The sequence below is a fragment of the Balaenoptera acutorostrata genome, chromosome 15 (genome assembly GCF_949987535.1).
Source record: "Balaenoptera acutorostrata chromosome 15, mBalAcu1.1, whole genome shotgun sequence".
In the NCBI taxonomy this organism is placed as follows: Eukaryota; Metazoa; Chordata; class Mammalia; order Artiodactyla; family Balaenopteridae; genus Balaenoptera; species Balaenoptera acutorostrata.
Genome location: NC_080078.1, coordinates 36,815,211 through 36,843,088, shown reverse-complemented (window position 1 = coordinate 36,843,088; position 27,878 = coordinate 36,815,211). Strand labels below are relative to the sequence as shown.

Here is a 27,878-nt window from a genome sequence, read left to right as displayed (position 1 = left end):
GAGGCCTAGGAAACGTGGTTCCTGAATTCGAGGGCTGGAGGCGGCAGCGTGACTGGGAGTGAGTGAACTGGGGCAGGAGCAGCAGGAGAGGCAGCAGGGGCCACGCACAGCTTTGCAGGATGTGACGAGGACTTGCGCTCTCTGAGTGCAGCGGGGAGGTGCTGGAGACCCAGGAGAGCTGACCTGAGTTTCAGAGGAACCAGGTGGGGGGCATTTGCAGGGGTCTGGTTCAGAAGCGAGGGTGGCGGTAGCAGCAGACTGGTGAGAAGTGGTCAGATTCTGGATGTTTCTAAGGTGAGGACCATTAGGTTTTGTTAATTGGACATGAGGTGTTAGAGAAAGAGAGAAATGCCCTGGTTGTGGCTTAATTGGCTGAAAGCATAGTTTTCATTTCCTGAGGGGGGCAGACCTGAGGAAGGGACTTGAGAGCAGATCAAGAGTCTGGTTTTGGACATTCTCAGTGTGAGCTGCCTGCTAGATGTCCACATGCTGGTGTTGAGGACTTCAAGGGTCAGGTCTGAGCTGGAGATTGAATTTGGGGGAGCCACCCAAAGACCACCATGAGGATAGATGTGATTGCTCGGGGAGAGAGAATAGAAAGGGAAGAGAGGAGGCCTAAGGCCGACCCTGTATTGCAGAGGTCAGGGTGAGGAAGCAGGTCAGGCAAGCTCTACCAAGAAGACGAGGAAGTGAAGTGGGGCGAGCACCTGAGAGGAGGGGGCCTGGAGCACAGGAAGGGGGTTCCGGGGGAGGAGGAGCAGTCCTGTCAGATGCAGCCATGGGTCAAACAGGAGCACGGAGAATTACCCATAGGATCTGAGTCCATTGAATGTTTCAGTCTTGGGGGACTTGTCGGGGGGGTGAGAGCCTGGCTAGTGGTGCTTAGAGGGCAGCGAGAGGGGAGCCAGCAGGGATAGCGTGAGTGCAAGCTCATTCAGGGGGTTTGCTGTGAGGCCACAGGAGAACAGGGCAGAGTAGCTGCAGAGGAAGGTGGGGTTACATTTTAGGGTTTTTTATTTTGTGTTTTTAAGAAGGAGATTGCAGCATGTATGTGTGCTGGTGGGAATGGTCTATATAGAGTGACCGACCATCCTGGTTTACTGGGGCTACAGGACTTGCAGTATGAAAAAGCTTGTTGAGTTGGTCACCTTGATCTAGATGATGAAAGAGAGAATGTCTTTTATTTTGCTCCTTACACCCATTTGCTGAGTGGCTTTCCATCCAGAAGCCCAAATAAGCAACCCCCACCAAGCCCCTGCCCTTCTTGCTGTCCACTGGTGGGTCTCTGGGCCTCCAGTGAGCCTCCGTGCACATCCAGTGGTGCTCCTGAGACGGTGGCGGGAAAGCCACCTTGCAGCTCCAGCCTTGGCTTGCCCGTTGGTGTTTGAGGGTTACTGGTTGGAAGACACATTAATATATGTATTTCAGCCAGCAATATATAGACACTGGCCCCGTTCTTATGCCCCCACAGCCTGACTGCTGCTCTGGCAAGCTCTTCCTTCATGTGGGTGTTGCTGGTTATTGAGCTACTAGTAAAAAAGCAAGGTAGGGTCTCTGCTGACATGATGTCAGTAGCAGGACGGGACCCTCAGCTGTATTTGCTGTCTTTTCCTGTAGGAAGACTCAGAGGACAGTGAGATTGACATGGAGGATGATGAAGACGACGACGATTTGGAGGACGAGAGCATTGCTCTCTCACCAGCTAAGCCCAGTCAAAGAGTCCGGAAACCTGAGCCCCTGGATGAGAGTGACAATGACTTCTGACCTTCTTGCCAAGGGACCCAGGCAGATTAAAACCCTCAGATTTGTAGGTAAAGGGGAAATTAAAGGGTCAGAAGGAAATAGACATTTTGTTGGATAAGCCAGCAGGACTCATTGTTAATGAAGCAAAACCCATTTCAGCTTTAGCCTCCTATGTGTTACTCTACACACTCCAAAGCTTAAACAAGAACCGGAGCAAACCTCAAAGATGATTTTTTTTCCCTTATCTATCTCCTAAAACTTGGGAAATGCATGTGTTCTTAGTGATTCACATCCACAGGACAAAAACTTGAGAAATAACAGCCAACGCTGTGTAAGTCTTGCCTGTTATTTTTGTTACACTTTTCCTCTAAAAGTCAGCAGGACCTTCAAGTCCAAACCTGGGGCTAGAACTGGGCATAGGACTCATTTCAGGAGTTGTGGGGGAGTGTCTGACTATTCATCACATACAGTTCAGAATGTTTATTTTAGATCAGCTTTTGATTCTAGCCTTTATTTTCTTTCTTCTGCATGCTCACAATACCAAGCTTTAAATGTATTTTACTAACTAAAATTTTCTGAAAGAAAGTCAGCTAACTCTGATGAAAACTAGCTTTCCTTGAAAATCAGGCAACAGAGAGATGCTCCAGATCATACTTACTCCATTTTCTCTCAGAAGGCTGACATTCCTCCTTAGGAAGGAGCAAATTAAGGAAAAAGTTTTGGTACGGATTCATGTTTCTGAACTAAAAAAATAAACCGGAATTGAATTTGATAGAATAGCACTAGAAGAATTTCCCTTCTGTGAAAGGAGAATTGACAGATAGGTGGAGTTTGGTTTTGTCTTGTTAATATGGAAAGCACAGAGGAGTTTTCATTTATTTTCAATTATAAAGTCAGAAGACTTGTGAAGTTCTCTCAATAAATTTATTTAATACCATATTTTTATATTATTGTTTTATTTGAAAGTATAATTATTTATTTGTACCATAACATAAATACTTATTTAAGAAGAGTTCATGGGTTATTATATTACATGTGAATTTCAGGAGACTATGTGACAGTTATTTCTATCTTTGCTTTTTTCTGTCTTTCCCTCAATTTTACATAAGAGATTACTCCCTTTTTTTAAAAAAACATTCAGCATTAAGTCAATTCACCAGTAATTTGAGATGTGCCATCTTTGAATCGATAAGCTAACAGGGAAGAGGTGTATCGGGAGCCACATTACCTCCTCAGATGCCATGGCTTTTAAGGCACAAGAGAGTCATTGCATCTCCTTGGATGACATAGCTTTGGTTTACCTGAGTCTGACCTGACTTTTATTTTAAAAAACAAAAACTGTATTTCTGTTTCCCTTATGTGATGCTTTCTTCTAATGGGCATTAACATGGGAGCCCAACCCAAACCACAGATAACACGTCCACAGGTAGAGGCAAGAGCTTCAGCGGCTAGTCATTGTCTCACCTGCTTCTTTTTTTTTTTTTTACGATGTATTTGTTTATTTATTTATTTATGGCTGTGTTGGGTCTTCGTTTCTGTGCAAGGGCTTTCTCTAGTTGCGGCAAGTGGGGGCCACTCTTCATCGCGGTGCACGGGCCTCTCACTATCGCAGCCTCTCATGTTGCAGAGCACAGGCTCCAGACGCGCAGGCTCAGTAATTGTGGCTCACGGGCCCAGTTGCTCCACGGCATGTGGGATCTTCCCAGACCAGGGCTCGAACCCGTGTCCCCTGCACTGGCAGGCAAATTCTCAACCACTGCGCCACCAGGGAAGCCCCTCACCTGCTTCTTGTCATCCCTCATCCCTTGATTAACTGACTTTGTGCAGAGTCTTGCGTGGTCTGATGTTTCCTTACTTCAGCAGCATCTTTCAACAAAGGAGCTTCAAGTATGGATTGTAATTATTAATGTACTTCTGTTGCTCTGACAGATCCGGGAGTCAGATGTGTGCAGGTGCCTTATGATTTTTTTTTTTAATTTTAAAATTATATTTATTAAAATATTTAACATTTTCTATGCTATTTCTGTAGTTTCAACTCTTCATCCTATAACATTTCTTCTTTTAAACATCTTTATTGAAGTATAATTGCCTTACAATGGTGTGTTAGCTTCTGCTTTATAACAAACTGAATCAGTTATACATATACAATATGTTCCCATATCTCTTCCCTCTTGCATCTCCCTCCCTCCCACCCTCCCCATCCCACCCCTCTAGGTGGTCACAAAGCACCGAGCTGATCTCCCTGTGCTATGCGGTGTCTTATGATTTGGTGTCATTTGGTTTTGGTCAAGCAGCAGAGCGGACTTAGGACCCAGAGAAGATTGTGTGATTAGGTCAGTGAAAAACTAGCTTTTAGATCATTGCTGACAGCTTTTTTTGGTTTTGTTTTTTGTTTTTTGCTGTGTAATCAAAGGACCTCTTAAAATGCTTTAAAATACATATATTGGCAGAAAATTTAAAGGAACTTTTTAAGTCCTCAGTTTTTATTGGTGGTGATAACCATCAAGGATGTCCATTGGGAATTCTGAAGAACTGTTTCGCTTTTATCTGGGGCAGGAAGAAGAAATACAAGATCTCTTTCACTAGTATTTTAAACTGTAACATCAGTGTCAAATGTCTGAAAGGAAGGTGTGTCCCTTTAGGTTAGCAACATACTGCTTAAATATCACAACTGTTAGATTGGCCCAGGGGACTCATGTGTGCTAGAACACAGGACTGGTTGAATTGGAAGTGAACTAAAAGCTTCTGCCTCCTACCCAGAACAGAAGTCCTTTCTATAAGGACACACTGGAGCAGGAAGACAAAGGGCTCAAGAAGTAATGTCATTAGGGGAAAATGGAACTGACAGGATAACCGATATGTCTGTAGGAAACAGTATTCAGATTTTACTTTTCTATTAGATAGTTTGGAAAAATTAATTAGTAGTGACATAGAAAGTTTAAAATGATGCAACTTTTAATTCTAGAAAGAACAATAAATTATATAGGAAGAAAATGGCTCAGCAGTGATCATCAGTACTAATAAAATCATAAAATAAACACTAAATAATGATTTACCCAAGAATCATGCTGTAACTGTATTGGAAGGATGGAGAAACAGAAAGTGGGGTCATACGGTGATATACGTACAAGTGCCATTTCCCATAATAGAAAGTCAATAGATAATCTCTAAAATGATAAAACAAGAACTAGTGTATGTATGACATTTAGCTTTGGGTGGAGAGGTATTCAGGGAGGGGAGGAATAGGACAAGAGATTGTTCTTTCCCATTATAAGCCTAGTACTCTGACTTTTTAAACTGTGTATTACTACACATTTTGTCCTGATGAAAATGAATTTTTTAAAAAGGTAAATGTACAGGCAGGAAAGGGGTGAGGGCTGGAGATTCAGGTTTGAGAATCATTTGTGTATAAGATTCCTCAGGGGAGAACATGTGGGATGAGAAGAGAGCTAAGGGTGGAAGCCTGAGAAACGCCTGTGTCTAAGGGGAGAGTCCACAAGGAGCCAGGAGAGACTGGGAAAGTATTTTCTGGATTTTCTAAAGTGAATATATTTTTCCTTTAATAATCAGGAGAAATACGTTTAGTTTTTCAAAGAGTGGTAATGAGAAGGTGGAAGGATTGGAAGATGGTAATGTTATGGAATCCAGGGCAGGGGAGAATTTCCCAAGAAGGGAGAGGTGAACAATGTGAGGTCCTTGCTGTAAGTGAGCTTGAGTCAGAGAAGTCACTGAAATGGACAGTTAGGAAATCTCTGGTGACCTCAACAAGGAAAAGCAAGATAGCAGGTGAGGGTTGAAGAGAGGTTGGGATTTGAAGTGAGTATTGATGACTGTTTAGAAAGTGGGTGGTCATAAGTAAAAAGAGAAGGCAGAGCCAGGGAAAAGTGGGATCAAAGAACATTTTGAACATTTTGGAGGGGCAGAGGGCCTTTTTTTTTTAAGAGGAAAATGAACATAGCTTTTTAACTGAAGGGAACTAGCTTTTGGAATGAGAGGGGTTGAATCTATGGGAGAGAGAGAGGGAGGGAGTGACCGTGTGTGTAATGATGAAGCAAAGTTTGCATTAGGAGCCATTCTGCTTAAATATGTATTGTATATTGAAAACATATACACCAGATAACCATTTGGGTTGATGCTGCTATTTGGGGTAAGAAGGCTAAGGCTGATTTCATGGTCTTTTACACCTGGATTTCTATAGTGTCTATTGTAGATACGGCCCAAAACAGTTCTCTTGACTTGGGCATCAGGTAGAGTACCCAGAATACTGAGACATTGCCTTAGAAGTTGAGTCAAAGTAGCCCTAGACTAAAGGATGGCTGATCCTGACTAGCAAATCTTCAAAGCAAGTTTTGAAAGGATCCAACTGTTTCTAGGTAATTGTGTCCCAGAATAAAGCTCAAGAATATTTTAAGGAATATGAAAATAGTCAATACCCAACAATATAAAATTTTCAATGTCTGGGATCAAATCAAAAATTACCAGGTATAATAAGAAAAGTCAAGAAGCAGACCAAGAAATGATGCAAAAATGACAGTTGATAGAATTAGTAGAAAGAGACATTCAAACAGTTATAACTATATTCCATATATTCAGACAGTAGAGGAAAGCATGAGCAGGTTGTGAGATACGGAAGATGGAAAGAAAGTCTCACACAGTACTGGTAGAGATTTAAAAAAAATGAGAGGACAACTGTGCAAGCTCAGATTAAGATCAGATTAGACACTGCAGAAGAAAACATTACTGATCCTGAAGACTCAGGGCATGTTTGTCCAAAATGGAATACAAAAAAGACCTCCAAAATCCCATTGTGTTGATTATCAATTTATTGCCTCAGCTCCAAATTCACCTTTTGGCCTGCTCTGTGATAGTGGAGCTATTCGTAGTAAATATCTCTCCTTTGCTAGCCAGCAAAATGTTAAGCCTCGTCAGTAGGGTGCTAGAGAGACTTTGAAGGAGAGAAGAGGGGCCTTTACTTCCAATTCCCAGTGTGGCTGGCTTTCAAAGTTCCTGGAGAGCACACTTTTTTCTCTACTGCTTTGGCCCCTGAGTTTTCTCCAGTGCTAGGTTCCTGCAAAGGCACAGCTTCCTCTAGCATTTGGCTACTGCAACTACTGTCTGTCACATTCTCAACTTAGCCAGAAACAGTGCAAACCAGAAGACAGTATAGCAACATCTTGAAAGTGCTGAAAGAAAAAACTGTCACCCTGGAATTCTATACCCAGCAAAAATATCTTTCAAAACCAGTAATCCAGTAAAGACTATAACTAGACCTATGTTCAAATGTCCCCAACTTCCAAATAATGTTCTTTATAGCTGATTTTTTCCCTCTAGTCTAGGATCCAATCAAAGATCTTAAGTTGTTATGACTCTTTAATAATATCCTTTCATTTAAAATAGTCCCCAGCCTTTTGTATTTTTCATGATGTTGACATTTTTTAAGAGGTCAGGCTAGTTTTTCCTTTTTTTTCCCCAGAATGCCCCTCCATTTGGATTTTGTCTGACTGTTCATTCATGATTAGATTCAAGTAGACATTTTTGGCAAGAATAAAATACATCAGTGATGTGTCCTCCTCAGCGCATCACATTGGGGGCACATGATGTCCATTTGTCCCATTATCAGTGATGTTAAGTTCAATCACTTTGCTAAGGCAGCATTTGCAAAATGTCTCCTTTTTTTTTATATAAATTTATTTATTTTTGGCTGTGTTGGGTCTTCATTGCTGCGTGCAGGCTTTCTCTAGTTATGGCGAGCGGGGGCTACTCTTCGTTGCGGTGCACGGGCTTCTCATTGCGGTGGCTTCTCTTGTTGCGGAGCACAGGCTCTAGGCATGTGGGCTTCAGTAGTTGTGGCACGTGGGCTCAGTAGTTGTGTCTCGCGGGCTCTAGAGCTCAGGCTCAGTAGTTGTGGCACACAGGCTTAGTTGCTCTGCGGCATGTGGGATCTTCCCCGGCCAGGGCTCAAACCTGTGTCCCTTGCATTGGCAGGCAGATTCTTAACCACTGTGCCACCAGGGAAGTCCCAAAATGTCTCCATTTTTAAGGAGCCTTTGTAAATACCCCTCTGTGGGGTGATACTTGGAGACTGTGTGATTTTCTTCCTTAATAGGCTTTCATCCATGGTTTTATCATCCAATGATGATTCTTGCCCAAATACTCATTTTTAAAGGAACATTTGGAACGTAGTTCCTATTCACATTTAAAAGTGATAATTACTTTATAATTTTCATAAGCATTTTCCTTGGTTATTTAGTTGATGAGAGCTGTGATGTCCATTTGAAATGTTTTTCCTTTCAACACAGACACACGTCTGAGGGAATTTATGCCACATGGAAGCTCGGCTTTCTTGCCCTTACAGGGAAGCTGTAGCCACATAGTGCTTTGGGAAGCCTAATATAGAATGATATTATGGCATTGACATTTAATGTGCCATTGATAACCACTATACCAGATTCCAAATGACATATGGCAGCCAAAATCAGAGATTTTGTAATGGATAAAAGATGGCAAAAACCTTGGAGAACTTTTCTTGTCTCTGTCTCCAGAATCCTATAATCAAAGCCTTCATTTCTCTTTAAAATTTTTTCATAATTTTTCCATATGACTCTAAGGATCATACTCCTAAAACCTTTTTTTCGTCTTGAGAAAAGAAAGAGAGGTCCCCTCTGTCACGGATGCCAAATTGGTACTCTTCATGGGCTTGAAGATGGCAACTCATTTCGGAGTGAGGGGGATGATTTTAGCCAGGTCAGTGGAAAAGGGCAGTAATGATAAGAAAAAGTAGGGGCACATGAAGACCTCAGGATATAAATAGCTCCGACTGGCTTCTTACTTGCTGAGTTCTGAGGCCTGTTCCTGATCCCCTTGGAGGAAGACCCTCCTTTCCTTGTGCTGTAGCACAGTGTTCATCGCTCCCCTGCCTGGACTGACCCTGGACCAGGAGAGGTGCTTGTGTCCTCCTCTGGCAGCACCACTCCTGCCTCCTTGCAGGAGACCAGCTCTCCTGCAGGTCAGCATCATTCCCAGAACACAGGAAGGCACCTGGAAAGTGGTCTTTTTGTTGGAAAGCTCCCAGCTGTGTCTCTGCCGTTCTTCTGCCTGGTCCACCAGGAACTTGTTTTGCTCACATTTCAACAGTGCATGAGGAAGCATTTGTCTTGATAGCCTCTGAGATCATCCTGGCACCAGGTTCTCCAATGTGATTTCCCTGGAGACTAGAAGAGAGGATTAGGACAGGGCTTGAGAAATTGACTGAAGGGCTGGAGGCCTGAAGATTCTCATTAGTAAAGAGCAGATGGTCACTACATAAAATGCAGAACCCAGTGTGAAACCTTTGTGCTTCCAGGATTCCTCCCGTGGACAAGGCTCAGCATGGCTCCCTCATACTGAGTTCCCTTGCAGAGCTGCTAAGGGGCCTGGGAGTCAGCCTGCTCCGAGACTCAGGCGGAAGGCAGGGTCTGCCCTGGGAGCAAATTCTAAGGGTGAGCAAGGATGGCAGGAACGGGCAGATGCTGTCGAGCCCCACTCACTTGATGTGCTGTAGCCCGTGGTTTCCAGACAGTGCGGTGGCAACACATATTGCCCCGTCCATTCCCAAGGAATTCTCTTGGAGACTAGGCAGAGAAAAGATGGAGACACCACAGTGAGCCATTCAGGACAGAAGAACACTCCGCAGGAAGCAGCACTGCACTATCTTGGGGGGACAAGTCTGAGACTGATTTGTCCACAGGCGCCATAGCAACAGCGAAGTGGCATTTAACCCTGAGACCTGTGTCTGCAGGCTGCCAGGTTGTCTCGTCCAGGTGCCATGGAGGACATAAGACCAAAAATGCAGAAGTGAACAAACCCATCCACAATATGGACTGTAGTAATCAGAATAGTGTCAGCTATTTGTACTCGGAAGGAAGCAGCTACAGAGGAAATCAAGAGCGTCTTATGCCACGGGGGAGGTTCCAGAAGAGAAGAAATCTGCTGCTCTAAGATGCAGGTAGGTCTATACAACCACTCACTTGAGTCTTCGGAGACTTGAGTTGACCTTCAGAGCATTCGCCAGGGCTTTGGCTCCGGCCACCCCAATGGCATTTCCTCTTAAGCTGTTGGGAAAGACAGGAACCCTAAGGCACAGTGACAGCTGAGAGGTGAACACGGTACCTCTTCAGGTGACCATGAGTTACTTAGCAACAACAGGGGTGGCGGGTGCGGTGAGGTTGCTCCTTCCTCACTCCTGGGCACAGAACGGAAATTGGCTCTGGGGAGCAGGACACTGGGAGGGGTGAGGCCGGCCCAACCTGGTGGTTTGTTGGAACTCTTATCCTCCATTTTCATTCCAAAGAAAGAGCTGGGCCGAGACCGGAGCGGCAACCCTCCATCCAGAGGTGCCCGTGTGCTCGGAGCCACAGAACTGCAGGAGCAGGGATGACCCAGACATCCTGAGAGCCCCACAGAGATTGGGGCCCCAGGTTTGATCTTCTCGCAGACCGGGTCAGTGGCCACTGGCCACCCCAGGCCCGGGGACATGTTCAGCCTGGGCAAGGCCAAGGAGAGGACCAGCGAGTGACTCCCAGGAAAAGGGGTGACATGGGGTTGGGGAAGCTGGGTCCTTCCCGATCTACGTGAAGATATTTAAATGATTTGGGAGTTTCCATGTACATTTCCCCCTTCCATATCTATTCATTGTGAGTCAACAGCTTGGTTTCTTTGGGCAAGAGGCTGTAGCCAGAGACTGGAATACTTACTCAAGAATCTCCAAGGTTCTGTTTACAGCCAGGGCCTCCCCGAGTGCCTGGGCCCCAGGGGCACCAATGGAGGCCACCTGGAGACTGTAAAAGGAGATGCAGTCAACACAGACAGGCAGCCTCTCCGGCCCTCACACCCACCCGGGCCCAACTGCATCCATACTCGCCCTTCATTTCCACTACCCCTTGACTTAGGGCTGAAAGTGGTGAAATAGCACTGAAAGTTGTTGGCCCTGGTCTGTCCAGAGAATGCTGCATCTCCTGCCTGCACTGATGCCTGACAGAGATCTGGATGCTATGGATATAGGAAGTAGAGGTGGTCTCCTGGAGAGTTTGGGGGGTAATACTCCCTGCACCCCTAGTTTTTTCTAGATGTCTGGTGACCCAATTGCTAATATTAGGAAAATCAAACCCACCTTCCTTGACTAGGAAACAAAAATGACGGTTAATGTGAAAGGATGATTAAGAGCTAGCTTCCTGGGCTGCTGTGCATATCAGGACTTACTAGAGAGCAGTGAGGGCTGTGTTCGCCTTTAGCGCACTGGCCACTGCAGAAGCGCCTTCGTCCCCGATGGCATTTTCCTGTAAACTGAACATAGAGCCTGAACTCTGGGTGCACGGAACAGGGACCAATGCTGTGGCGGGACATGCTGAGCATGGACCTTCTAGATTTAAATCAGACCACACACACCATAGCAGACCATCTTCCTGGGGTCACCCTGGGGATCACTGTGCCTCCTGTGTGGCCACTGCAGCCCCATGGCCACCTAATGCACGTGCTCAGGGGTCTGGGGTCTGCATGAGTCTGGACTGTCAGAGCCAAACCAGAAAAGGGACACGTGGACATACTGTCAATAAGAGCTTGGTGTGCTTTGCAAAGCCATCCAGAAAATCAAAGCGCTCAATCCTCGGGCCATTCTTGCTGGTCAGTGTTTTACATCTTTTTTCCCCCCCTTTCCTTCCACATTGGAGGAAAGTGGCAGGCCCTGGAGCAATAAATGATTAAGAGTTTAGTTCAAGTGGACGTTGGTATGTTTGAGGGAGCAGTTTGCAATGATAATTTTATTTATTTATTTATTTTTGGCTGTGCTGGGTCTTCGGTTCGTGCGAGGGCTTTCTCTAGTTGCGGCAAGTGGGGGCCACTCTTCATCGCGGTGCGGGGACCGCTCTTCATCGCGGTGCGCGGGCCTTTCACTATCGCGGCCCCTCCCGTTGCGGGGCACAGGCTCCAGACGCGCAGGCTCAGCAGCTGTGGCTCACGGGCCCAGCTGCTCCGTGGCATGTGGGATCTTCCCAGACCAGGGCTCGAACCCGTGTCTCCTGCATTAGCAGGCAGATTCTCAACCACTGCGCCACCAGGGAAGCCCCAACAATGATAATTTTAACAGACATTTGAGTATGTTGGGTGCCAGCAAGCCCAGTTCCAGCTTCTTGGAACTCAGGTGGGGAGACCTATGAGATGAGAGTTACCAACTGCAGGGTGCTGGGAGGGCCCTGTGGAGTTTCCTTCCCCAGTGTGGTCACAGAGGCTGCCCAGCAGAAATAGGTCTAAACCAAACCTGCAGGTGAGAGAGGGGGGAGGGCCTGGCACATCTAAGAAACCCAAAGAAATCGAGTTGAGTTGCTGGAGTGTGTAATGAGGCTGAGGGGGTACAAAGGAAGCAGATCTTTAGGGGCCTTGGAAGCCACGCTAAGGGTTGGACTTCACTCTGCAGGCACCAGGCAGCCATTAAAACATCTTATCTAGGATGGGAACAGATTTACGTTTGGGAAAGATCTTCGGCCAGCAGTATGAGGATGGACGGATGTGGAGGCTGCGGCAGTGATGCAGGTGAGTGCTGCTGGCGGCCTGGACAGCGGCCGTGAGGGTAGAGGGTGGGTGGGTGGAACATTGGGAGAAGAATTGACAGGATCTGGAGATGGGGTGCAGGTGGGAAGTGAGAATGAAGGCGATGTTTCTAGCTTGCACAGTTGGTTGCTGGATCCCCTCACAAGGTGAGGAACCAAGAAGCAGACTTGTGGGGGAGATAAGTCAGGTCCACCCAGTGGGAAGTGGAGTGGGCAGTGGACACGTGGGTCTGGAGCTCAGGAGAGAGATCTGAGCTATAGACCTGGGGGCCACCAGGACTTTGAAGGGAATTGGAGCCCTGGGTGAGGAGGAGCTTCTAGAAGGAGACATCATTCAAGGGAAGATGACCCAGGACAGAACCTTGAGGAGTACCATATTCAGAGTCAAACAGAAGGACCAGCCAGAGAAGGGATATCTTGAAAGTTGAGGGAGAAGTATTCGGCATGAAAAGCAGATGAGGCTCAAAGGTTAAACACGGAGTGACCATCTGACCCAGCATTTCTGCTCCCAGGTGTACACACAAGAGAATTAAAAGCATGTGTCCACACGGAAACTTGTGCATGAATGTTCATAGCAGCATTATTCATAATAGCCAAAAAGTGGAAACAACCCAAGTGTCCATCAGTGGGTGAGTGGATAAACATAATGTCTGTCCATGCAGTGGAATATTATTTACTCATAAAAAGGAATGAAGTACTGATACATGCTGCAATGCAGATGAACCTTGAAAACATTATACTAAATGAAAGACGTGAGTCATGAAAGACTTCATTTACATGAAATGTCCAAAACAGGTAAATCCATAGAGACAGTAGATTAGGGAACTGGGGGACTTGGTTGTGGGGGCGGGGGGGAATGGGGAGTGACTGCTAATGAGTATGAAGTTTCTTTTGGGGTGATTGAAAGGTCCTAAATTTGATTGCAGTGATATTGCACAACTCTGTGAATATACTAGAAACCAGCGACGTGTACACCTTAAATGGGTGGATTATATCTCAACAAAGCTGTTTTTTATTTAATAGCAGATGAGATGGAAACCTGCCTGCTGGCCGTAGAGCAGAGGAGGCTGTGTGCTGAGGGTGCGAGCCCTGCACCTGGTGGGCACCGAGGTTGCAGATTTCCCTGCCCCCTCTCCCCCCCTGCGGAGGCCCCACTTACTCAAGGCTGGTCAGGCTCGTGTTGAGCTGTAGTGCTTGTCCCAGGGCCTTGGCGGCGCCGGCCTGGATAAAGTTCCACTGCAGGCTGGGCAGACACACACACATGACTGCGTGGCCCAGGGCAGAGCCCAGGAGGTCCTAGGGGCTCCAGAAAGAAGGGGCTTCTCCTGGGAGAGTGACTGCAGGGAATGGGGTTCCTGACCAAGGTGGGCAGAACGCCTGCAGCCCCCCTCAGGCTAGTCCCAAGGGGCCTATGTGCACTCTGGTTAGTGGAGGGCACAGGGGCAGGCTCACATAGACTCCAGGTGGCCCTGCATGAAGCATGTGACAGAAGCACAGCGTGGGCACACACCTCCCACCATTGGCCTCTCTCCGTGGATCGGCCCCAGGGAGCAGAGCACAGGGGCAGGGCACAGCCTAGAGGCCCTGAGGCCATGTTGCTGGCGGGGGTGGGGGGCGCCCTAAGCCGAACTTGGCCTTCTGCCTCCCCCTGGTTTGAGTGTGGTCCTGCAGCTCTGTGAGCAGACAAATGGACAGGGCAGGGAGGGTGCGTCGAAGACTCACTGAAGGGATGTGAGGGCGCGGTTTTCTCTCAGTGCTGCTGCGATGGCCTGGGCGCCCTGGTCATGGAGCAGGTTGGCTGTCAGGCTGGGAGGAGGTGAACAGGGGCAAGTGAGTGGGAGCTGGCAGTGCAACCCCCGTTCTTGCTCACTGGGGGATCCAGACCACTGCCGTGTTGTCCCCAACCCCCCACCCCAGGACTGCATCGCGTCTCCTGGGATTGCCTGGCTCACGCTCTTGAGGCACTTGAATGTGCCAGGTGCTGTGCCCAGCACGTGTCCTGGACCATTGAACTGCATCCTGGCAACCCCACGGGGGGTGGGGGGCAGGGGGCAGGCTCTGCTCAGTGAGCTTCCATGAGAGGTCACCTGCCAGGAGGTGGCGGAGCCGCCCGGGGACTCACTCATTCCTGATCCCTGTGCTGGGAGCCCCTCCCACTTGCTCATATATTGTTGCCAGGGAGTGGGGGTCAGGGGGTCAGGGCAGGGAGAGTGTCGCCACTCACTTCATCCTCCTGTAATTTACGACATAGAGGGGGGACTTGTGTCAGGGTAGCCACCGGGCAACAGGTCTCCCAGTCCCCCCCACCAATCAGGTCCTTCTCTCACAATGGCGGGGGCGCCGAGGGTCTGCTGTCAGCTCCCAGCTCTGGGTGAGTGAGGCCCTGGGTGGCATAAAGAGCCTTAGGAAGTACAGCCTGCCCCCCCTCACGTACTCCAGGCTCTTCAGGGTGCTGTTGGTGCGGAGAGCGCGAGCCAGATCCTGGGCTCCCTCCGGGCTGATGGAGTTTTCTCGAAGGCTGAGGAAAGAGAGGACCCTGAACTGCTGACTGACAGGGGAGGCCTGCCAGGTGCTCAGGCTGTGAGAAGCTGAGAGCCCCAGGTGGGACCTGGGCCAAGGTGGGAAGAGCCTGCTCTAGGAAGTCCCCCTCCAACGGCTCACCAGCCAGATGTCCCCACACCCCCCCCCCCAGGACTGTCAGCAGTTGGACAGACAGTCCAGGAGGAAGAGGATAAGATGACAGGACCTCAGAAGTGTGAAAGGAGGGGCGGGCCAGCATGCTTGGGGGCCTACAGGCTTGCCCGTAGGAAGGGAGCTGCAGATATGGCCAGCTGAGGGCCAGAGCTGCCCCTGCCTCCCCAGCGAGCAGGGGGAGCGCAGGATGCCAGGCTTCAGAGCCAAGCTGCCCAACCATAGGTCTTCCCCGTCACAGGCCCCTGGGGGTGGGGGTGTGGGCTTCTCAGCACCAGCCTTTCCTTCCACGTCCCAAAGTCCCTTCAGACCCCCTGGCCAAAGGGACGCCCTCAGATGGAGAGGGAGGCAGGGACTTACTTGAGGCTGAGGAGCGTCTGGTTGGTGCAGAGGGCTTCCATCAGCGCTGCCACTCCCAGGTCACTGATGGAATTGCTTTGCAGGCTGCAGACAGAGGACAGGGTGCACTTTGGCGTGGCTGTCTCAGGACGCGGAGGGAGTCCAGCCTGGGGCTGCAGGCACTGAGTTCAGCAGGGAGTTGGGGGAAACCTGTGCTGCCCCCACGGCCCTTCTCATCCCGTTCTCCGCATTCCGGCTCCTGCTAGGTCAGGGCAGGTGGGTCTAGCACAACCAGTGCCAAAGTTTACACGCTGCCTTGATTTGAGTGGCTGCACATGGCTTCTGGGGGGGACATGTGTCTGCAGCCCCCAGAGAAAGTGGTGCAGCTGAGTGTTCCCATTATGGGGACAGCACTGAGCTCCCCACTCCCCACCAAGGCCCTTGGAGCCAGCCCCCTCTGCAGCCACCTGTGCCAGCTTCTAAAGTACACTCAGTGCTTGTCACTGAAAATTCCAGAACCAGCGCCGACCCTGACTGTCCACTGGGGTGGGCTGGAGGGAGAGACACTAAGATCACAGTATGCCCAGGGTCGGTGGTTGGTTGGGTTCTGACAGGGAAGTGGTCCTGACTGACAGCCCTCCTCCAGGACCCACCCACCTGCTGGATGGGAACCCAGGTGGGGAGTCACCCTCTGCCCACAGCCACCCCTGGAGACTCACTCCAGGCTCTTCAGGCCCTGGTTCACCTTCAGGGCCTCCGCCAGGGCCTTGGCACCTCCATCGCCAATGCTGTTACTGGAGAACCTGCAAGAGATGGGACATGGGTGGAGCAGCCTGGTAGGGCGAGGCTGGGGGATCAGAGTCCAGGAAGCCCTCCAGGGAAGGACTGTCTCTGTTGTCTCAAGGGTGCCCAGGGCACAGTTTCTTCTGCCTGAGGCTGGTTGGTGGGTAGCCTCCGTAAGAGATCAAGGTAGCAAAGTCTTTCTTGATTCCTTGACAGGGTTGGCAGGGCCAACTCTTTAGTGAGGGGTATTTGTGATACTTTATGTGAAGGTGGCTGGGATGGTGTTTTCTTCTACCAGCTGGGAAGACAGTAAATGTGAGTCTGAGACAGTTGGGGCTCACTCATTCCTGGGAATCTGGATCTCCATTCTCCTGGTCCAGGGCTTTGGAGTCCAAAGCCAGCTATCTTGCGCCCACACATTCATTCATCCATCAACTCACCCACTCACTCATCCATTCATCCATCCATGCACTCACCCACCCACTCATCTGCCCACTCATCCATCCATCTACCCATCCATCCAACCCCTTGTTCACAAATATTTGTGACGGGCTGGGCATTGTGGCAGGCATGGAGGATACCAGTTTGGCCCTTCTGCATTTCTCACATGAGCTCCTTCAGACTCCTGTTCTGCTTCAGGGCATCTGCCATCTGCTGGGTTCCCACTGGCCCGATGCTGTTCTTCTGCAGGCTGTAGGAGAGGGGTCCTTCAGCAAAGCTGGTCACAACCATTCCCAGGCCAAGGACAGTCTGGTTCAAGGTGAGAGGTCAGAGACTACTCAAGTGCCGTCTCTGTTTATCGCAGCATGGGGGGAGGGGTCTCCAGGAAAGGTCTGTGGATTGTTGCCAAAGTGTTGCTAATAGACTTATGTGAAGAGTTAAGAGACAAGAACCGTTGGGCCTTCCCTTCAGGGGCCAGAAAGCAGTGACCAGCGGACACTATTAATATCCAGCAACCTCCAAACTGGAGATTTCCACGTACAAGTCCCACTGGCCCCTCACCTGACCAGCCTTCTCAACACTCAGCAGTCTGCCTGCATCCAGACCAGCCAGCAGCCTGTCCTGCAACCCTACAGTCCTCCCAAGGGCAGACCCTCACTTAGGTGCCTCGTCTTCAAAAGCTTCTTCCTCTTATACTAAATCTGGAGGAGGGAGATGTTACAGGAGAACCCCTGTACTCATCCTAGAAGGACAGGCAGGGCAGGACCTCTTCTGTGTGAGGCTAAGTACACTCTAAACAAAATGGAATTTTCCCTGGTTACAAAGGGAAAAAAAACCCTCCCCTCCCCTCCCTTAGAGTATTTCCTTGAGAAAACTTGGGATTGTAAATCCTTTCCTTGTCCCTTTGAGAGTATGTAAATCTTTTTAAGAGCTAGAAGTAAACCTCTTGGCAAGTTTATAGCCTAGGAATATCTTTTGTAAGGGCCTTGGAGCCATCTCTTTGAACTGTGCACATCAAGTAAGAGAACACCTGCTCCAAGCTGTAAGTACCTGCTGGTCATAAAGATGTGAGAAGTTTCATTTTCCTTGGGATAAAGGCAGGTAGCAAACACAGATGGCTACCCCCAAATAACAGGCAAATTTAGTATAAGGTAAGTGTGACAAATGGTTCTGTCCAGTCCTCTCATTTGAGGGCAAGTTGTGGTTTTTCTTGAAAACGCTTATGTAATGGGTTGTATCTGCTCGACTGTAGGAAAGGGTGAGATTCTTTTCTGTCTTTGCCATCCCATTGGTGGATTGCCTTTGATGCTCATTGCAGGCTAGCTGAATGCTTATTCCAGGAATTAAGCTGTTTCGTACTTTTCTACATTTGTGGAGAGGATTTTCTGGGTTGGCAGGAGGCTTTATTTTTAATTATTTCCCCCACACCTGTTCTCTGGAAAAGCAGTGGACATCAGGTTTTCCAGGGGCCATCCAGATGGATCAGAAAGCCTCAGGGCTTTGTCCCATCCATCCCTCCATGCAGAAAACAGACAGGCCCTTGGAGGAGAAGAGAGAAGAGGAAACGTTCTCTGCCAGCCAGCATGCCCACTCACTGCAGCACGGAGAGGGTCCGGTTGGCAGCCAAGGCCTCAGCCATGGACCTGGCACCGTCATCCCTGATCCTGTTGCTCTGGAGGCTGTGGAAGCAAAGAGGTGCATCACTGATGGAGCATAGGAGGGTGCCTGGCATGCCCTCACCCTCACTACCCAGGAAGTGGGGAAACAACTGGCCCTTCCCACTGCTGCTTTGGCCTTAGGTTTTCCTCTGGGTCTCTAAGCACTTGCCTGCTGACTGGGGACAAGGTGCCCATGGTATCTAGATCATAATGACAAGGTCATCGATAGTCCCAATTACAGCTAAAAGCCACAGCACCCAGGTGTTGGTGAGGATGTGGAGAAATTGGAACCCTCATCGGCTGCTGGTGGGAATGTCAAATGGTATGGCCTTTGAGGAAAGCAGTCTGACAGTTACTCAAAAGGTTAAACATAGGGTTACCAGGTGACCCAGCAAATTCCACTCCTACGTATATCTACCCAAAAGGATTGAAAAAAAGTCTTCAAATACTTGTACAGAGATGTGTACAGCACAATAGCCACTAGGTGGAAACAACCCAAGTGTCCATCAGCTGATGAATGGATAAACAAATTGTGGTCTGTCCATGTAATGGAATATTATTCAGCCATGAAATGGAATGAAATACTGGCACGTGCTACAATGTGGATGAACCTTGAAAACATTATACTAAGTGAAAGAAGATAGACACAAAAAGTCTTATTGTTTGATTCCATTTATATGAAATATCCAGAATAGGTAAACATACAGACAGAAAGCAGATTGGTGGTTGCCAGGGGCTGAGGGGAGGGGAGAATGGGAAGTGATTGCTAATGGGTATAGTGTCTCCTTTTAGGGTGATGCAAATATTTTGGAACTAGATAGAGGTGTTGGTTGCACAACTGTGAATGTACTAAATGCCATTGAATTGTACACTTTAAAATGGTGAATTTTGGGCTTCCCTGGTGGCGCAGTGGTTGAGAATCTGCCTGCCAATGCAGGGGACACGGGTTCGAGCCCTGGTCTGGGAAGATCCCACATGCCGCGGAGCAACTAGGCCCGTGAGCCACAACTACTGAGCCTGTGCGTCTGGAGCCTGTGCCCAGCAACAAGAGAGGCCGCGACAGTGAAAAGGCCCGCGTACCGCGATGAAGAGTGGCCCCCGCTTGCCACAACTAGAGAAAGCCCTCGCACAGAAGCGAAGACCCAACACAGCCAAAAAAATTAAAAAATAATAAATAAAATAGTGGTGTTTAAAAAAAAAAAAGATGATTGTTAAAAAAAATGGTGAATTTTATGTGAATTTCGCCTCAATAAAAATAAATACATAAATGAACAAAACAAAACAAAATGACAGGACACACTCCGCTAAGGATGGATACAACCACTGGCCCCTAAAAGGAGCCCAGCAAACCACACCACACCATAGGAACCATCTGGAAGATGGGATTTCAGTGTCTTGGAAAACACCGCAGGGGATCATTCTGATGCCATGGCCTTGGGGATTTCCTACTCAATGGAGGACAAGAGCTTTTCCTCATAGATTATTTTGTCCTTCAAACCTCCATATACCTCCTCCCCTCTTCTCCTCCATCCCCTGTTCAGGCCATAAACACAGGCACAATGACCAGGGAAGAGCTGAACTTAGAAACTTGCTTAGGATACAAGATCCCCTGGCATCCACTGGGTGGAAGCCAGTATCTCATGGCCGCCATTTTGAATTACCTCCCACTCCATGAGTGGCACCTGATGAGAGGGTTCTCTGGGCCGCCTCCTGGGGGCAGAGAGACAGGGAGCGGGTGACACCTACCTCAGAGAGGCCAGAGTGCGGTTGATCTTCAGAGCATCTGCCAGTGCCTTGGCCCCTTGAGGTCCGATGGAGTTACTGTGGAGGCTGGCAGAGGAAGAGAGAGGAAGAACCATTCTCTTTTAGCCAATTCCCAGGGAGGGAAGGAGGAACAGAAGTTACATGGACCTTTAAATCCATGCTCCTCGAAAAGAATGCATCAGGGTTTAGGATTTCACATTCGGTAGAACTGGGGCAGAGATCCTTATTTAGGCGATCAAGGAAGGAGTTCCCCAAGATGGCCCCGTGTGATGGGGAGAAGAAAGCAGGATCTGATGGACTAGTGGGCTTGGGCCAAGTGTGAAGAGGAGATGGTAACACCAGGTTCAAGGCCAAAATTCTGGCGCTTCACTGGGTGAGTCCCAGCAGCTGAGCAGGAGTCAAGACTTTGCTTGCTCAGCTGTCCTTCCAACCCATGCTGAGAAGAGTGTGGTCTAGGGGACTTCACAGGATGGCTCACACTCTCTCCCTGTCCCAGGGGTGAAGGGTCCTACTTACTCCAGAGTGGTCAGACTTCTGTTGACGAGGAGGGATCTGGCCAGAGCTTTCGCCCCTTTGTTACTGATCTGGTTCTCAGCCAAGCTGCCCAAAGAGAGGGAGAGGAGTGGTTAATGAAGGTCTGTAAATCTTGCCACCTATCCTGCAACACGAGGCCTGGGATCCAAACCCGTCAGCCACCGTAGCATCATCAGGGCCTGGACTCAGGTGGAGATCAGGTAAGCCAGGCCCAGGAAAGCCTCTGAGATGGGCAAGGTAGGGCCAGAGTGGGCGGACAGACCCTCACACCAGCAGAGGGTCCCAGGGGAAAGTATGCTCAGAATCCAGCACAACAGCTTCTACCCCAACAGCGCAGCAGAGGGTACGGGCAATTACTGAAGACTACCATGGGATTCCCAGCCAGGGGTGTGCTGGAAAACCAGCTGTCAGGAAAAAACAAAATACAAAAATCATGATTTGTTGGGTTGGCTAATTTCCATGGTGTAAATACTCCCATCATGGCCAATTTCAAGCACTCTCAGCTTGTAAAAATTCTGAAAATGTAACAATCAGCTCTCATGAACTGGTGGCTGAAGTCGGTTCCAGCACACCCCTGACCCCAGCCCTTTCTCTAATCCAAGAAACGAAAATGGTAGAGTTATTATAAAATTAACTTTTAAGTAACAAAATGTACATCTGTGTCTGCCTTGAAAGGGCATTCCAGGGAATTCCCCGGTGGTCCAGTGGTTAAGACTCTGTGCTTTCATTGCCAAGGGCGTGGGTTTGATCCCTGGTCAAGGAACTAAGATCCCGCAAGACACGTGGTGTGGCCAAAAAAAAAAAAAAAGGCATTCCAGGAACACGCTGGGGATCCACTTAATGTTGCTTCATACACCCAGTTTCAGAAATGATATCTGTTGAGGTTCTTTACAGTTTCTTAGGCATTTTAACATGTGAGGCAGCCCCATGGGATACAATTGGAATCCCCAGTGCTTTTCAAGCTATGTTTCAACGGCCCCTAAGTTTCTTCAGAAAAGCTTCAGGAGGCTGAGGGGAAACCAAGTGCCTAGGCTCTGCCCCCCACTTCTTTCAATCCCAGCAGCCCCCCTTTTGTCTGCCTAATTGGGATTCTGCCTCATATGCCACTTTTTTTTTAAATTAATTATATTTGGCGGCGTTGGGTCTTCGTTGCTGCGCGTGGGCTTTCTCTAGTTGAAGCGAGCAGGGGCTACTCTTCGTTGCAGTGCACGGGCTTCTCGTTGCAGTGGCTTCTCATTGCAGAGCACGGGCTCTAGGCACGCGGGCTTCAGTAGTTGTGGCACGTGGGCTCAGTAGTTGTGGCTTGCGGGCTCTAGAGCGCAGGCTCAGTAGTTGTGGTGCCCAGGCTTAGCTGCTCCGCGGCATGTGGGATCTTCCCGGACCAGGGCTCGAACCCATGTCCCGTGCATTGGCAGGCGGATTCTTAACCACTGTGCCACCAGGGAAGTCCCTCATATGCCACTTTTAAAAAGTGTTCTGTCGCTTAAAAAAAGTTTGAAGACTGTTCATCCAGACCACCACCTTCTATATAACTGTTCTCAGCTTCTAGAGAGCCTCTGTCCCCATCCCCTACCCCCAGGACTTTTATAACATTTTATAAAAAATATTTTATGAAGGATGCCTTGGACGTTTCAAACAGGGCTGTGGCACTGAGGACCAACTATAGAGAGGTGAAGGAGAGCGTGTGGCCAGAGAAGTTTTGGGCTTTGTTCAGAAAAATCTCTGAGTACTATCTAGATTCCTTTAAGCAAAACACTGAAAGTTGGCTATTTTGCTGAAGGTTCTCATGAAGGAAGCTATATTCATAATGAGAAATTGTCATTATTTTGTTTCTTTCCAAGAGATTGCATTTACATTTCTGGCTAACCAGAGGATCCTGCTAGTTAACAGCTGGCTCTTACACGGTGCTTCCTCTGTGGCTGTCCTGTCCTGAGAACTTTCTGTGAATTAACTCATGTAGCCTCGTGGCAACCCTAAGAGGCAGTGTGCAGTAAAGGATTAACTTTGGCTCCTGCTCCTGAGAGGTGACCTCTAAGCCCTTGGAATGTCCTGCCTGGTAGGAATGTCTCTGTTTACCTGGGGGCCTTGGGCCTTGATGGATAGTCTATCTCACAATGGGATTTATGGTCATGCAGTGTCAGCTTGACCTCTGGAGGGGCTGGAGACTAAGGTCAGCATGCGGTGGGCAGGTGTGTCTTCACGACCAACCCCCAGTAACAACCCTGGACACCAAGGCTTGGGTGAGCTTCCCTGGTTGGAATGCTCCGTATGTGTGTTGTCACACATGGTCTCTGGGAGTAGGAAGCGCTCTCTGTTCAACTCTGCTGGGAGAGGGCGGCTGGAAGCTTGGCCTGGTCTCTGGGACCCTGCCCCAAGGGCCGTTCCCTTTGCAGATTTTAATGTGTATCCTTTCAGTGTAATGAACCGTATAACTGTGGGTATAGTGGCTTTTCTGAGTTCTGTGAGTTCACTGAACCTGAGGGTGGTCATGGGGACCCCTGAACCCATACCGTTTACCCTTCTTAGGCACAGAGGTGTCTGTCCAAGGTCACGTGGAGCTCACCACTACTCTAACCACTATCCTCAAAGACTTACTTTTGCTCCGGACTCATGCTATATTCTTGTCTCCTCAGATAAAGATTATTTCAAAAGCTGGAGGATGTGTGAGGATGAAAAATTACTCTCTGGGTCCTGTTCTCTAAACTCACCTCCCTAGTTCTCCTAAAGCCACCCTCAGGTCATCACATCGATTCAACTACGAATCAGAGTGTTAACTCACACTTGGATGTTATTGGGTTGGCCAAAAAGTTTGTTCGGGTTTTTCATAAGATGATGTAGAAAAACTCAAATGAACTTTTTGGCCAACCCAGTGTAGGAGTGATTTCATTAGCACATAGATCTGTTCTGCAGTCAGCATATAAACTCTATCTGATTATGTTATTAAAGATGCAATGTTTAAATTTAAAATTGTTTTAATTAATATTAATTTTTTTAATTTAAAAATTTGGGTGTTGTTTAAAGATGCAATCCTGTGCTCAAAATACCATTTGAGGGCAAACTTTGTGAGGCATTTAGAGTAAATCAGGCTTGGCGGTATGTCTGCACAGACAGCATCTGGAGAAATGGTTCTGTATCCACGATAGCATCTGACCCATACCGTATCCTTTCCCTCTTCTTACAGATGAGGTACCTGAGCCTCTGGAACTTTCCGGAATGAGCAGAAACAAGCAGCCTGCATCCTGAGCCACACGCCTCAAAGACACCTCACTTTGAAAGCACCCCTGGCCATTTGAGCAGAGAGGAGGATGTGAAAAGAGCCCCGGACACCAAGAGACAGGTGGGCAGCCTGGGCAGGGTCTCCTGGGTCGGTGTTACCTGATCCTCTGAATGCGGCAGTCCTTCCCACTCAGCACACTGCCCAGCAGCTCCATCATGGGGTCCTGGAACTGGTTGGTGTCCAGCCTGGTCAGGAGGAACAGCAATAATGAACAGTCCCACCGCCCATGGGCAGGTGGGATGAGGCCCCTGGCAGAGGGCTGGCATCAAGGCAGCAGAGGGGGCGCTACACAGACACCCAGGCTGAGATCCTTTCCCTCCCCCTCCTCTCCATCCCAGTGCAGCCCCCACTGTGAGGCTCGGAGATCCGTGCCAGCACACCCACATGCTCAGAGTTTTCCTACAAGAGTGACTTGGGAGGCTCAGTGGTGTAAACCCTGGGTTTCCTACCCACAGGGATGTCTTCCCAGCAGCCCCGCAGTCTGTATGCGTGTGCAGGACACCAGTTGCTAGCTCTCCTCCTTCTGAGGATGTAGAAGCTACTCTGAGGTCCTGAATGACCCTTGTCCTAAGCCTTCCCCTCCCTCCGCCAAGGTCCAGAGAGTGGACAGAGGGTGATGGGCTGAGAGTGGAGTGAATGGGTGTGGCCTGTCAGCATTGGGATGGTTTACAGGGTATTGTAGGTTGAATTGTGTCCCCCTATAAGATATGTTGGTGTCATAACCCCCCCAGTGCCTCAAGAATGTGACCTTATTTGGAAATAGGGTCATTGCAGGGTAATGAGTTAAGATGAGGTGGAGTGGGGTGGCCTGTAACCCAGTGTGACTGGTGTCCTCACAAGAGAGGAGAGCTCTACATGAAGACAGACACGGAGAAGGTGGCCGTGTGACCTCGGAGGCAGAGACTGTGGTGATACGTCTACAAGCCAAGTATTGCCAGCAAACACTGAAGGCTGGAGAGGCCAGGAATGACCCAAGGATCCTCCCCTACAGGTTTCAGAGGGAACACAGCCCTTCTGACACCTTGATCTTAGACTCTAGCCTCCAGAACTGGGAGAGAATAACATGTCATTTTAAGCCACCCAGGCTGTGGTCCTTTGTTACAGCAGCCCCAGGACATGGACACAGAGGGACGTGGTGGAGGGGAGGAGCCCTCCAGGTCCCCGCTCTCTCCTCTGCCCACACGCCCCACACAGCCCCACCCTGGCGCCCACCTCAGACTCCGGCAGTAGAGCAGCTGGGGCAGCAGGCTCTGGAGGACCCCCTGGCTGAGGTACAGGGGCAGGTTGGCCTCCTGGGCGCAGACATCGGACACCTGCAGGAGGTAGGCCAGGGCAGCGCGGTGTGGGGGGCTGGTCAGCCCAGCCAGGCCCCCGCTTGCCATGGCCTCCTCCACGCTGTGGGCCAGCTCCGTGTGCTGCAGCTCGCGCAGGCAGTGCAGGACGTTGATGGCCCGGGCGCAGACCACCATGTTGGGGCGCAGGCAGCCCTGCAGGAGCTCGGCCACCTGGGCCCGGTAGCCCTGGTGCTCACCCTGGGTCAGCAGGGAGCCGGCCAGCAGCGCGTTGACCCTCGGAGACAAGAGGCCTGAGAGGAAGCGCAGGAAGACGTCGAGCCGCCCATCCTCGGCCTGCATGGCCCTCTGGGCCGCACTCCTGAAGTGCGTGAGGAAGCCAAGCCGGGGCCAGGACATGCCGCCCTCGGTGAAGAGGTCGAAGATGGCCCTCTTGGACGCGCTGTAGTAGTAGGCAGCTGCCACAAACTCCTGCAGGGACAGGTGGGTGAAGTAGTAGGCTGCCGAGGAGGCCAGGGTCTCCTCCCGCTGCAGGAAGCAGCTGCACGGGGCGGTCTGCAGCAGAGCAAGGTCCACGCCGAACACCTTGAGGTCTGGTTCGTAGAACACATACTTCTTCCTGACCAGCCCGTGGAAGGCCAGCCGGCCCAGTGTCCCCACCATCTTGCGGCAGCCGTGGGCCAGCTGCTCAATACGGGGGCTCGCCTTGCACTTCTCCTGCCCCTCCCTGCTGAGGGCCATTCTGAAGTACCATGAGTAGAGTTCACACAGGGTCCTCGGAGGCCACAGCTCTGCATCGTGGGGCCCTGGCCTGTTGCGGTGCAGGTGGCCCAGCACCAACCCCACCAGCCGGCAGAAGGCTGGGACGGCGCACATCAGATACAGGGCCCTGTCAGCCTGCATCTGGCTCAGGACCCAGCCCGAGAGGACCTGGTCCTCAGGGAACATCTGCCCCAGACACATCTTGATCTCCTCCTCATTGAAGCCCCGGATCTCGGTCATCCGGTCCACCAGGCCCCCCGGGATCTGGCCAGCTGCGCTGGGGCGGGAGGTGACCCAGACAGAAACACCTGGGAAGAGGTTGCCCCGGATGATGTTGGTGATCAGTTGGTCCACTTGGATCTCCTTCTTGGAGTCTGTGCAGGGCACGGTGTTGGAGAAGTCCAGGGGCGTCTTACACTCATCCAGGCCGTCCAGGACGAGGAGGACTTTGGTTAGGGCTGCTGACGCCAGGCCAGTCTCCCCCGCGTGTGGGAAGACAGAGTGGACAAGTCTGTCTGCAGACAGCTTCTCATGGGTGTTGAGATCCCGGAAGGTCAAAGGCAGCACCAGCGAGAAGTCCTTGCCCACCTGCCCCCGGGCCCAGAGGTGGACAAAGTTCCTCACCAGGGTGGTCTTGCCCACGCCAGCCACCCCAATGGTGATGGAGATGCGAGGCGGGATGGACACCCGCGACAGAGGCAGGAAGAGCCTGTCCAGGGCGATGGTCCTGGCGGAGCACCAGCCCCCACGCGTGGCCTCCACCTGCGTGAAGTCGTGTTCCCTCAGCTGCAGGTCCATCAGGCCCTCCACCAGCAGGAGGCTGGTCAACCTGGGGGAGGGGCTGCCCAGCTCAGGGCTGCCTCCCATCCTGTTCAGAAGGGCCTCTCGGTGCCTCTGTATCCTCAAGTCTGCTGGACAGAAGCCAGAGGGGAGGGATGGGGGAGGGTGGGGGAGGGGAGGGTGGGGGAGGGGAAGAGGGCCCAAGGATCCCTGTCTGTCTGCTTACCATTGCCGTGGGGCCTCAGCGGGGACTCTGGTGTCCTGTCAGGGGGCTGCAGGGCCTGGGAGCCCTGACTGCCCTTCCCGGCCAGCAGGTCCACTAGGGCTTTCACCTGCTCGGCTGGGGAGCCAGCACCGTGGCCCTGGCCAGCCTCCCTGCTTGTGTGCACCTCCTGCTTCCTCATGGGGTCTGGGATTGCTGCCAGGAGCTGTGGAGAGAGGGCCTGAATCTGCTTTCTTCTGTCTGCCCATCAGTGGCCTGGGGACAGGTTAAGCGAGCCTCAAGGGATGGGCAGGATGGGGACCCACCCTTTCTCCTGCCCTGAACTACGGGTGGCTCTTGATCTGGCCTCCGGGACAGGGTTGGAAGGGCTGTTTGTTCCTGGATGGTGACAGTAGTCCCTGATGCCAGGAGCTTTGCTCAGGTGCAGGGGCCCCGGGCTCAAATCTGAGCTCTGTCACTTACTGGCTCTGCGACACTGGACAGGCCACCTGAGTGCTCTGTGCCGTGGTGTCCTCATTTGTAACCTGGGAAAGAGGATGAGATTATGAACAGTTCCACTCACGAGAGGGGAAGGATGAAAGAGGCCAATCTGGAAAGGCTGCGTGTGGTATGATTCCAATCCTATAGCCTCCTGGAAAAGGCAAAGCTATGGAGACAGTAAAAGGATCAGTGTTTGGCAGGGGTTTGGGGCGAGGAGGGAGGATGAATTGGCAGAGCACAGAGGATTTTTAGGGCACTGAAACTACTCTGTATGATACTGCAGTGGTAGATTCATGTCATTGTACATTTGTCCAAACCCATAGAATGTATGGCACCACGAGTTACACTGATGTCAGCTCTGGACTCTGGGTGATAGTGACGTGTCAGTGTAAGTCAACTGATTGTAACCAATGTGCCCCTCTGGTCGGGGAAGGGTGCATGTAGGTGGGCTGGGGGTAGAGGGAAATCTCTGTATTTCCCACTTGATCTTTCTGTGAACCTAAAACTGCTCTAAAAACTAACGTCTATTAA

The 27,878-nt window shown here is 50.2% G+C and overlaps 2 protein-coding genes across 9 annotated transcripts in view; one reads left to right on the top strand and one right to left on the bottom strand.

Moving 5' to 3' along the window:
* Positions 1-2,682, top strand: part of CLUAP1 (clusterin associated protein 1) — a 44,166-nt gene extending 41,484 nt beyond the window's left edge. For all 8 annotated transcript variants that reach the window (XM_057530089.1, XM_007181558.2, XM_028166341.2 and 5 more), the window contains one exon: positions 1,618-2,682. In XM_057530089.1, the coding sequence (XP_057386072.1) occupies positions 1,618-1,764 (147 nt within the window). In that variant the 3' untranslated portion in view covers positions 1,765-2,682. The remainder of the gene's footprint in view (positions 1-1,617) is intronic.
* A 6,181-nt stretch (positions 2,683-8,863) lies between these two features.
* Positions 8,864-27,093, bottom strand: NLRC3 (NLR family CARD domain containing 3). Its single transcript, XM_007181553.2, has 17 exons — positions 26,871-27,093; positions 25,023-26,772; positions 23,909-23,995; positions 20,516-20,599; positions 19,982-20,065; positions 18,173-18,256; positions 16,744-16,827; positions 16,073-16,156; positions 15,375-15,458; positions 14,758-14,841; positions 14,046-14,129; positions 13,483-13,566; positions 10,981-11,064; positions 10,476-10,559; positions 9,750-9,833; positions 9,270-9,353; positions 8,864-8,954 (listed from the first exon to the last, which is right to left on the bottom strand). Exons 1-17 carry the CDS (start codon positions 27,046-27,048, stop codon positions 8,864-8,866), a joined length of 3,198 nt encoding a protein of 1,065 aa, XP_007181615.1. The 5' UTR covers positions 27,049-27,093.
* Positions 27,094-27,878: the final 785 nt, after the last annotated feature.